The sequence below is a fragment of the Amblyomma mixtum genome, chromosome 10 (assembly GCF_055824585.1).
Source record: "Amblyomma mixtum isolate Tamu chromosome 10, ASM5582458v1, whole genome shotgun sequence".
NCBI classification, from domain to species: domain Eukaryota; kingdom Metazoa; phylum Arthropoda; class Arachnida; order Ixodida; family Ixodidae; genus Amblyomma; species Amblyomma mixtum.
Window position 1 is genome coordinate 138,612,647 of NC_143021.1, and position 12,030 is coordinate 138,624,676.

At 45.7% G+C, this 12,030-nt stretch overlaps 1 protein-coding gene across 3 annotated transcripts in view; it reads right to left on the reverse strand.

The window, feature by feature from the left end:
• The window catches only part of LOC149327080 (uncharacterized), a 59,942-nt gene that overhangs the window by 4,621 nt on the left and 43,291 nt on the right, over window positions 1-12,030 (reverse strand). Inside the window, exons 9-11 of one of the 3 annotated variants that reach the window (XM_089565133.1) lie at window positions 9,948-10,219; window positions 1,131-1,546; window positions 35-95 (exon numbers count right to left, since the gene is read on the reverse strand). Coding sequence is in view for 1 of the 3 variants with exons in the window: in XM_089565131.1 (XP_089421257.1) it covers window positions 1,445-1,546; window positions 9,948-10,295 (450 nt within the window). In the remaining 2 variants the exon portion in view is untranslated. Of the gene's footprint in view, window positions 1-34; window positions 96-1,130; window positions 1,547-9,947; window positions 10,330-12,030 lie in introns of those variants that run through there. The other 2 variants (XM_089565131.1, XR_016286592.1) reach the window with 2 other exon arrangements.

Here is a 12,030-nt window from a genome sequence, read left to right on the forward strand (position 1 = left end):
TCGAGGCTGATGTTGACCTCGTGCGACTACCTACCTGCTTCTCTTCGTCATCTCTGCCAAGCCCTTCCTCCGCACTACACGCGAGCTCCACACCACTGCGAAGAAGAGAGAGCACACGCCGTTGGCGGGCGGACACGCCGACGCTGCCACGTACCAAACACTGAAGGAACATTAGGCAGCACTAGAGCAGTGTACGCATGCTTATGCACGGGGCGCTTATGTAAGACACGCTTGGTGTGTCACGTGCTATTGCAGACGCAACGAACACATCAACATAGTGGCGCCACCCGAGTTTTAGAAGGAAAACATTTTTCTCAAGAAACCGACGCTCCTCTTCGGGCTAGTAGCGGCATAATCGTCGCTCGAAGTAAAAAAAATAAAGCAAATTTATCGCTCATCGCTTTTGTGGTGGGTGAGACGAGACACAACGAAAGCCCGATACTTCATTGAAGACCAGTGAACAACGAAGTTACAAAGACGAATTCACTGCGAAGCGAGGGATCCAGTTTCGAAGTGCACCGCCATATTGGAAAAGCTGCGTACTTGATAGTCGCGTACTCTAAACTCAGGAAGTGAAGTACGTAATGCGAGCGTACGTTATGGCTCCATTTGAAGTAGCGTTTGGCGCGTGCGCAGTATAAAGAGAGCTTTACAATATGTTCATTTGCCTTTTTTATACTTGCACTGCATTCAGCAGCGTCAGAATGTCGCCTCTGAGCATATTGCAGCCTTGGTACCGCTACGACCAACTACTGAGATGGAGTATACTGGAAGTACTGCATTTACGATAATGAGTACAGGCTTACCATTCATCATGGATACAGGGAATGACCGCTGAAGGCGCCAAGCAGCAACGCGAATGACGATGGAATAGAATTTAAACGGCTGGACACTTGCTGAGAAGGTCTCACATTGTTTTAGACTACTGTAGTTCTAGTTTTAGTTATACTTTTAGTTACACTTATAGTTTGCTTGTTATATTTATAGTTTGTTTTATTTTTAACTTCAGGGCAGTGGGAGGCCGTGCTGCTCAGCTCCGACCCGAAGATCCAACAACGGGCAGTGGAGTGACCAACGAGGTTTACCGCAGGCCACGGGGTGACGGCCATCTAGCGCGACCAAGACCTCACCTTGAACCACTTTTTGCTGCTGAATCAATGTTTTCCAATCCAATGCCGGTAGACCGGTCGCAGGGGGCGCTGTGTTGGCGAGCTCCGGCTCCAGCGCTGCGATGGTCTCAAAGAGCTCCTCCTCCGTTTCGGCTGGGTTTAATGCGCCTTTGCCTGCGTCGGCTTGCGAGGAGTGGTCCTGGCTTTGGCGTCGCCTCCCCTGCCGCGGGTGAACCAAGCCTTGGTGAGGCGGCGAGCAGATCTGCGGCAGGGTTCCTGGAGCGACATAAGCGGCTCCAGCGGGGCCTGCCTTGCTCAAGGATGTGGCCGAGAATTTAATCGCGTTCACTGACTCCTCGAATCTTGATACTATCAACAGGCGAGATCTCCGTGAGCAGGGCCACTTCTGCACACGTCGCAAAGTACAGCTGGCTGACCTGCACACACACCGGAAGAGGTAACCCGATGATTCATTGTACCACCCAGCTCGGCCAAATTAAGGTGAATAAATAGAGCTTAGCGCAAATGTAAATAACTTACATAATGAGATACATGGCGTTTCTTCATTGAAAGCTGTTGCGGATAAAAGCACAACATTTATGCATACGCATATCTTAGCTGTGGAAGATTACCCAACGATAAGTGCTGCTGCCTCCGTTTGTCTGATAAAGTGCTGTACTAACAGCTGCTTGTAGCGTATCGCAGGGTAGATTCATTTTACAACTATTAACAACACCGGGCTCTCTTACGTAGTGACTTCTTTCTGACAGCCTTTCTGGCGTAGGCCCTTGCAGTTTTAGGGTCTGGCTTGGTGCGATGAGGGTGAGGGAGGATAAGCATCGTGAGAAGAGGGTGAGGGTAGAAGACGGAGTAATACACCGCGGCAGCTTTTATGGGTAATGTACAGCCAGGGCTATAAGGCGAGGTGCAACGTCTCGGAGATCACAACGCTGCGGAATACGTTCCCTGGTTTTATTTTATTTATTTATTTATTCATTTTTAGGCAATACAAGTATTGCCCACGAGGCAAGACAAAAGGAGACTATTGGTCTCCTGACTAGGTCTTGGCCTCGCCGGGCGCAGCAGAGGCAGTAGTACATAACATATCGCCATAATCATACATCCTAATCACGATCAGATCAGATGATTATATAATTCTACATGCAATATACACAAGCACAATCTGCGAGAAATAAATGGCACTTTGCTTAATAGCGACATGAAGAAACATAGGAATATTTAATAAAAACAAAACAAAAAGACAAACCAGAACATCAATGACACAATAAGGCACGTGCTCTTTGCCTAAACTGATGTACAGATGTAACATTTTTTGCAGTAGCTATTATATCTGGATAGGAATTGCAGAACTTTGAAATTTGATATTCGATAGTTTGAGTACCATAATTTGTTCTTGGCCTTTCTGTCAGTAAAGTAGTATGGCGCAATGAATAACCGGTATCTCTATCAAGGTACTGACTACAAAACGCCGCAGAATTTGTTGTCATCTCTTTATATATATACAGACTCAGTTTCAGGTGATATGAATACATGAAATACGGTAGATTGTGGCGGATCATAAGCTCAGAAGCACTAGCTTGTCCATTTGCTGGCTGAAATAAACGTGTAGCTTTCCGAATGAGCACACATAGTCTTTCGCGATCAGTTTTTGTGGTAGTTCCCCATACCAACAGACAATAATTTATATGAGATTGAACAAGAGAAAAATACAGTCGCTTCTTGAGCCAAACGGGCAACAGATTACGAAGCCTGTATAGAATGCCAACTGATTTTGCAATCTTGATGCGGACATTATTAACATGATATGACCAACTAAGCTTCCTGTCAAAAGTAACTCCTAAAAACGAAAGATTTTCAACCTGTTCAATCTCAGAAGTTCGAAACGACAGTCGCATAACATGGGATATGGGCTTATTTTTTGCACAAAACAACATAAACTTCGTTTTATTTGTATTTAATTCAAGTTCATTTAGGAAAAGCCATGTGCTGAGTTCCAGTAGCCAAGTGTTAGAAATAATTTCAAGTTGTTTAAGATTTTCACCATGAAAGAAAACGTTAGTATCATCGGCATATAAAATTATATCATTGGTTAAAGGAATGTTTACTATATCATTAATGTAAATAATGAAAAGTAAAGGACCTAGTATAGATCCCTGTGGAACTCCGTATTTTATAACACTCATTGCGGATGAAACACCGTGCACTGATGTAAACTGCAGTCTCGACTGAAGATAACTACGCATTAGTTGGTGTGCAATACCTCTTATTCCATATAACTCAAGTTTTCGTAATAAAATGTTGCACTTATTTTTCCCCTAAAACGCGTTACAATAGTTATACTTGTTGGTTGCGGCGAATTTCTAACAAGGCTGGAAATTGACGGTTGAGCGTCATGGGAAAGACAGCTTTATAATTATTAGAACGTTCTTGCTGACTAGTTGGTTAATTTCCTTAAAGGGTAACTCTGTGCGAATGAGACAAGGACAGTGGACATAGGAACAAAAAAACTGCGCTGATGGTGTCTTTTTCGGTCCTACGTCTACTGGTCTTGTATCATTCACGCAGTTTATACATTTCAATGAAAGTTAGCTTCTTTGGTTATCTACGCTTTGTACGCTTACATTTCAAAGCTTACATCCGTCGTGGGTATGTGACACCCCGGCCCGGCTGAGGGAGTCTTTTCTCCACACTGAATGAACCGTCCCTTAAGGAAGAATAAAATGTATTCATGGAACGACAGAAGTGTGCGAAGGAAGGCAAGGTCGGTGTACACTGTTGCGGAGCCGTGGGTATGTATTACGAGCGATGAGTGTGAGAAAATAAAGTCATGTGGCTATACGTACTCATCTCAAGATGTTGCTTCGCGGTGCCATGGCCTCGCGATGTGTACGCAAAAGTTCTTTCGCTGTAAGGATTCTTCTTTTACATGGAGGAGAACGTTCCGGTTTGAAAGCTCTCGGTGAAGCACGCATTCTGCACTGGAGCTTGGATACAAGTTTAATGAAATGGCATGAGGAAGCCCAATATGTTTCGCTATATTTAAGCAAAACATCATAACCACATGCCTGTGTGATTGGCCGGGAAAGGCTGAGGAGGACACCGAGTGGGTGGACCAAGCGACACTGCGTGAACGTCGAGTGCGCATTGATGAAGAAATCTCTGGGAACATCAGTGCTCGTCCCGTTCCCTCAGTCCGTGTTCGTATTTTTTTTGCGCCCTTGTGTCTTTCCTGAATGTGCACCGACATGCCCAGCTACGAGTTCTTCTCGGTGATTACAACGTTGCGAAAGTTACTTTAGCGATATATACCCCAATCCAATTAAATTTTAGATGAAAGTTAAAAACGTAGATGGGTTTAAAATTTCCAGTCTATAGCGGTGAAGGTAGGGTGTCTCGCATTGCTATTACGTTTGTTGGATGGCAGCGCCGTCAGTTCGGTCGCCTCGTTATCCGAAACGTCCCCCAATTCGGTCCTTTGAATGGGAGGTGTGCCTACGTGCGATTGACTGTCGAGTATAAGTAAGAAAATTACTCCTTAAAAATAATTACATTACTAATCATGACTTTAAATCGCGAAAAAGTAATTTTGTTGTAAATTATAATACAGATTACTGCTTACGAACGGAATGACATAACGTTACAAATACACGCGAAAAGTAAAGCAGATACGTTGAAATTACTTTTCCATTTTCATGCATGTGAAAATGCAAGCTGGTCACCGCGCCTACAAGCATTTCAAGCTCCTTAATTTACTGCATCACAGAAGCAAGTAAGCATCAAGGGGGGCGTCGAAATTTTTGCCCTGATTTGAAAAAATCAGCTGCTGTTCTGTAACTGACAAAAAACCTTTCTCAACTTTTGTAAAACTAAAAAGGCGCAAAATCATGAGTCGGTGTCTCTATGTTCGTATCAAGCGCCAGAAGCTATGTAGCTTTCCCTTTTCCCAGCGCAAAGGCGGCTTCAACTTATCTGGCTTGCTGCCCCCGGCTTTCCGCATCTTTTCGCGTGTTGCTGCTGCTTTCTAGGCGCCCGAACCGAGACCGAGAGACCAAAGCTTTGACTACATAATCGCAGCGGTGCGTATCAAAAAACTTCAAAACAGTTTGATCGGTTTTGCTGCAGAACAGACGATACGCGAAACTGTACGGTAGTCTGGCAACAGCGCCTTCCCAGCATACGGTGGCGTTCTTCGGCTGAGCTGGCGCATTGTTTGCTAAGCGTGCTTTCTTGATACCGATGATTTTGCCATGAATGCACATCCGCGAGCTTCAACGTTACCGATACAGAGATCGGCGCAGTAGCAAATGTTGGTCTTCACTAGCATCTTGCGCCACAAGTCAAACGGGATGAAAGACGCCCCTTGAGTCGACATTCCACGTTATTAGTAACTGTAGACAAGTGGGAATGCAGGCGCATATCTAAAATGTTGATTTTATATCTCTTACCTTGCGGTATCGTCGATAGCTTCCTTGCTGCCAGAAAAATGCTCTTTATGAGAGAGAGCCCACAGAAGTCGCTGTACGGGCTTGATACGCACGGTAGAGCCGTGTGAGCAGATGTAAGGCTCTCCTGCTTTGGTCGGTTCCGACGCTTCATTGCGTCGCTCCAAAAGCTGGACAAAACTTAGCGATTTGGTCTCGGAGAAAGCTGTGTCTGCTTTTTATAACGATCATAAAATATGACGCAATAAAACGTTTTCAAAGACTGGTGTACGTAGTAACTTTGAACTGTATCTCACCGACACGAAAAATAGCTACAGTGTGCATTTTTTTGAACCAGCTTTGATCGCATGGATGTCGGCCGTAGTAATTCGTAAAAAAAAAAAAAATATTCGCACGCCAGGTCTTATACACTCCGTATGTTATTTCAAAATTGTTCCTTAACGCGCATAACGGCTGGCGCGATCGCCCATTAGAGGAATACGGTGTGTGTCACCTTGCGACAACGGCACGGAGAAGATGGTCTCGCTATGGACCTACAAAAATAAACGAACGCGAAAAAAAACAGCTGAATGCGTTAAGAACTAGTCTGCAATGAGCTGATAAATCTTTGAGTGCAGTGTAGTTCGCCATGGCTCGAGCGATATAGGTCTGTAGCTGAACTGAAGCGCAATGGACACGATTTGGCGCTAAATTAACGAGTAGCTGCTAGCTTAAAAACATACCCGAATCAATTTTGTCACTCAATCAGGTGTCGACATGCTAATATCTGACCGACCACGGGCGATATGGGCGGTTTCAGCCAGTTCGCAGCATATACTCTCAGAAGAAATTACCTTGGGCCCCTCCCGAAAGGCATTCCTGGCTACGTAGCCGACGTGGTGAAAACTGCGAATAAAACTGGACCAGGAAGTAGACTGTCTAATTTCCTTCAAGCAAGCGGGCCCTATGTGCCGGGAATGATTGGAAAGGGCAGTCTGTGATACGGGACGACGCCCTGAATCGCGCGTGCGTCTGGTCTTTTCTAGTGCCATCCTGCATTCCACCCGCAAGCAATGCTATTGCAGTAACGTCTGCGGCAACCGCGTTTGAACGTTCCCGCCCCCCCCCCCCTTTTTTGTCATCGCTTGGTTCAGGTGTCTATCGACAAAATGAGCCTGTTATGCGCCCTTCTTTTACTAAAACCTTATCTAAAACCGCAAGCTTGACAATGAAAAAGGTTAGATTGTGAACTGGACAGTCTTATTTGCTTCGTGCAAGCGGACCGTCGAGCCCGTGAAGTGTGCAGGGAACGCGATCGAACCGATAGCGCAAGCAGAAAACAGAGTATACGCTCGTCAGAGAAAATAAAAAAATTTCCACTGACTCCAATGCATGTGAGCGTAAGGGCGCCAATCGGACAGACGCCTGTTAAGCGTTTAAGCGGGACCTCCAGCTCCAGAACTCTCGGTCGCTAATGCCAATCAGATTTCGCTGATGAATGCGCTAAGCCGGCAAGCTTAGTTCCACTAACTTTTTCTTTGTTCTTGGGGCTAAAGACAGAAATGTTGTGATTAATATTTTCCAAACCAAACCAAACCAAACTTTATTTTATTTTACAAATGTGCATACAGTCTTTAGGATGAGCCACAGGCCAAAAGCTAAAGAAAATAGCTTGAAAATGCCTGTGGCTCATCTAAGAGCCATTACAAAATAATAAAATAAACACATGCATACAACGGTGGCAGATCGCATACGAGCACACTGTAGAAAGAATTTATAATATTTACGATTGAACTGATGGGTACACAGAGATGTAGTTTGAAACTAGAAAAAAAAACAATTAAAACTGAACAAATGCATTTGAAAGTTATACACTGCTGGGCTGATTACAAAGGGGAAAAGGACACCGATACATACACAAACTACAATATATGAAAAGAAGTTATGGAATATTATTTACAAAGTACACTTTTAAATCATGTGGTCGGAGGTTATACATGCTCAGCTGGTTAGATTCGTAGCTGTTTAGAACATTAGGTATAAGGAAGTTAAGTGCTTGTTTACCATAGTTAGTTCTAGCTCGTGGAAGTGTCCATTTTGCAGTTGATCGGGTTTGAACATACTTTTCTATGGGCTTTAACAATGCGATATTAAGCAAAAAATTACATATTGATGGTGAAGAAAATTTGAGATAGTATAATAGGCGGTACTCAAGAAAAACATTGACACGAATTACTTCATACTTAGTAAACAATTCAGCCGTATGGGCAGTAAAACTGGCACCTGCGATAATCCTGATAGCTTTCTTTTGGAGAATTAGAATTTTCTGTAGATTTGTTTTGGATGTGGTAGCCCAAACTATGTGTCAATAGTTAATGTGTGATTGGAATAGGGCATGATAAATCATTCGTTTTATACAGGGAGGAAATTCAGTGCGGTACCGAGCAAGAAAACCAACGGAAGGAGCTAATTTCTTGCGAAGATGTGTTGCGTGTGCGGTCCAGCTCATACAGGCGTCAAAAATTACACCGAGTGATTTGAAGGTGTCCACGATTTCTATTTTATGATTCCCAAGTTGAAGATCATCGTTTAAGTTAATTTTGACGTTTTTAGGCCTGAAGAAAACAGCTTTAGATTTATTGGTATTAATAGACAACCCATTTTGAACGGACCACGCATGCAAAGTTTTAAGAACAGCATTACCGCGATTTAATAACTGATCTGTTGAGGAGCCCGTTAAGAAAATACTGGTGTCATCTGCGTACAGAATGAATTTAACGTTACTGTCAATGTTTACGAGATCATTTATGTATACGTTAAAGAGAAAAGGACCTAAAAGGCTGCCCTTAGGCACTCCACAGTTTATAGCCTGAAGAGTGGATCCATGTCCATCACAGAAAACAGCCTGTTTTCGATCAGTGAGGTGCTGTCCTGATTCTGACGTACAATTATTGCTTATAATTGTCGCCATAACTGCTTCTCCGTTGAGTTATAGATATTTTTGGCGTATGTTATTATTCCCTTTTGTTCACACGACTATCAATGTGGTGACTAACTTTCGCGGTGCGCACAGGTAACTACGGAATATTATAATTTTAAAGCACACGTTTGCATGCAGCGCATGCCAGAAGATCCGGAGAGTGATATTCCCCGGCGTAACACGAAATTGCCCGGTTGTTTGGCATGCTTAATACTTTTATCATTCATTATCAGCACATGTCGGCAATGAAACCCGCCGCGGTTGTTCAGTGGTTATGGCACTCGGCTGTTGACCCAAAAGACGCAGGTTCGATCCCGGCCGCGCCGGTCGAATTTCTACGGAGGCACAATTGTAGAGGCCAGTGTGCTGTGCGATGTCAGTGCACGTTCAAGAAGCCAAGGTGGTCGAAATTGCCGGAGCCTTTCGCTACGGCGTCCCTCATAGTTGAAGTCGCATTAGGATGTTAAATCCCCATAAACCAAACCAAACATGTCGGCAATGAGGAAAAATAACTCGAATATTAAAACTGCTGAATGTGAGGGTGAGGATGGGTAAGGGTCCACTGGTGCATGGGCAATGGTGGAACAGAAAGCTTTTCAAAAGCGAGGGTGACGGCGAGGAAGGGTGAAGAATTTAATGGTGAGGGTGAGAGTTCTATGGAAAAAATAGGGCATCTTGCCACCTCTGAACACTAGTGATACGACTCGAACGTGCATTACCTTCCCCGCCGCGCAGCCTGTGCTCTTCGATGCTCTTCAATGTAAGCGTACGTGACACCGACCCCTCCAGTCTGCGACAAACACTCAAAAGGTGAAACGCAGCTCTGCAAAAAAGTGCATAGTCCGCGAAGGTGCATTAGTAGAGAAATTTCCTCTGTATGGGGCAGTAAGGCATCCGTAACTGACTGCATCTACAAGCATCTCTTCCTAAAATTTCCAAGTCACTGGAGGTCACCCAGGATCAGGGCTCGGCGAAGCATGTGCAGCTAACACACGACCAGCCGCCAGCGTTTTATCAACGTGCTCTGTCTCGCTGAGTTTTTTTTAATTTTTTTATTACACTTGCATTAACGACTATAGTGTCATCTCGAGTAAAGAAAATGACCAACGATGGCAGCTTGTTTTCAGCGGTTCGCACGGCCCGTCCTGCTTACGCAGGAGGAGCATGATTCTCAGGGCTCAGCGACACTTTGAGTGTTTGTCGCAGCGAGGAGAGAGTTTAGAATGTACGTTTCCACTGAAGCGTGTTGCAAAGCGCAGCGCAGAGTCCCCCATTTACAGCAGACCAAAAAATAAGCAGCGTACGGTGCAGTTATATTCCATAGCTATTTCTCCGACTGGACAATCAAGCACCGTGTCGCTATAAAAAGCGCCAGAAGGTAAGAGCGCGATATTTCTTTTGAGACGGCCGAGGTACCTGCGTTAGTTTGCTGTCTCGGAAAGGCACAGGCCCCATCTTGGTGGTGTCATCTTCCCAGCCTTGTTCCCAGCGGCGCCTCGGCGATGGACTTATTTCTCCTTGGGACGCACTGGATGCGATGCGTTTCGTCCGCTGAGTGCACGAGGACCTCGACAAGGCCCCGCACAAACATTCGTTTGAGGGCGTCCTCTCCACACGGCGCTGGCCCGGGTCCTTCTTTGTCTCCGGGTGTGGTAGCAGGAGATCGTAGATTCCGTCGTTGTAGACTTCTAAGGAAGAAATCCAAAGCATGGCCAGCGTGAAGAATGCCGTGGTCGAAAGTGTGCACTGCGCCACACCGCGCATCACAGCGCAGCTCTGCCCAAGTTCATTCCGGCGTGTGGAGGAGATCGCGCAATTCTGCTCCATTCGCTACGGGCGTTGGGCGGAATTGCAGTGCTCACCCAAACGCGTGCCCACCGTGACCCCCACCAAACGTAATTTTGCGGGTGAGGAGCGGGGATCCTTTGTAGCGCATCTCCCCTTTGCGTCCGCTCTCCCGCGCTACCACTGGGATCGCATCCTGCCCACAAACACCCTCAAAACATGATCGCGCTCTCTTCATAAGTACGACAGCGAAGAAGAGGTCGCGACCATGCACATCTGTAATGCGGCTTTGGGGGCCAGAAAAGCTGCAGTGATGCAAATACGGCGCAGGCGTTGGTGTGGGGGCCTCATTTACTGTCCACAGCTACTCAAGCCCTTTCCTTGCCCAGTTTCTGTTTGCTTCTTCCGGCTAACGTGAAGGGCGCGTCTCACCATGTGACATGCTTCCCCTTTGTTGCCACGTGTAGTGAAGAGGCTGAGGGTAGAGCCGCGTCAGCGAACGACGCAAAGTGAGCGTAACTGACCGTAAAAAAACTCATCGTTAATCGTCAATCACGGGAAACTACTCGCTCCAGTCGTTTCGATATCAAAAAAGTCAGCATGTTTATGGACTCAAGGCTTGTCTTAATCATGGCAGAATGAAAAAAAATCGATCTCTATACACCCTTCAGGCTTCTTTTTTTTTTTCTAACGGTCCTAATTAAATGGAGAGGGGGTTGGCTTCCAAAACATTGAGAGTGATTTTTCTTTGCGGAGCCGTTCAGTTTCTCTCCGGAAAATTTCATGCAATGCACATATGCATCACTGGGTGCACCTGAGGCCACCGAAGCCCCACATGCGTGAACACGACCACCTAGATCGGCCCCGTGGTGGTAGGCTGCCGCGCACCACGGCTTGAATGTCACGGTGTGGCAAGAATCCGTCACCTGTGTCATTTCATGCTTTTAGTAGCTCTGCGACATGATGTTGCGTCGCAAAATAGGTCACCCAACCACTGAGCCAAACAGCCGCTGGGAACTTGTTAGGGTCCTTTCTCTCTACCGCTCCCCTTTGTAATTAACCCGCTACCCTCTTCGTGTCCCTTTGATTATGCCCGTTGTGCCCTAGGCGGTGCGGGCTGGGCAACGTTATTGTTCTTTTTCTCTTCTCTGCCCACACTAATATAAGTACCGTCGTCAGCATGATTAACACGAACGCTCGACTGCGCGTCCTGCACTGATATTACATCCCCTGAACGCTGGGCGCTTAGAAGGAGACCATGCTGCAGGGTTTATATGCGGCGGTTGGAGAAAGTTGGAGAAAGCTCGTGCCCTGCTTCCACCGTAATATTGTCTCAGACGCAGCGGACGAAGCCCAGCGGCGCTAATGTCAAAAAATTCAGGGGCACTTTGGCTCTCTAAAGTGCTCACTCGGCAGCATCACATGAACCCGGTACAAACACCTGTTCCCGATGCATGGTGTCCTATGAGTTACAAGGGTGAGAGATAATAAGCTAGGTTTTGTAACAAAATATTGGGGCTGTGCATAAAAACTATGTCACGCACAATAAAAAGAATTGGTACAAAGTAGTGCTTTAGTACCACACAACTTTACTCTGCAGTGAAGCTCCGCCCACATTCAGGACCGCCACACAAAATTCCTCTGCGACAAAAGTGTTGTCCGTTGTTATAGCTTTTCTTGGTGCCTGAATAACACGTGAATTGAAAGAAAAAAA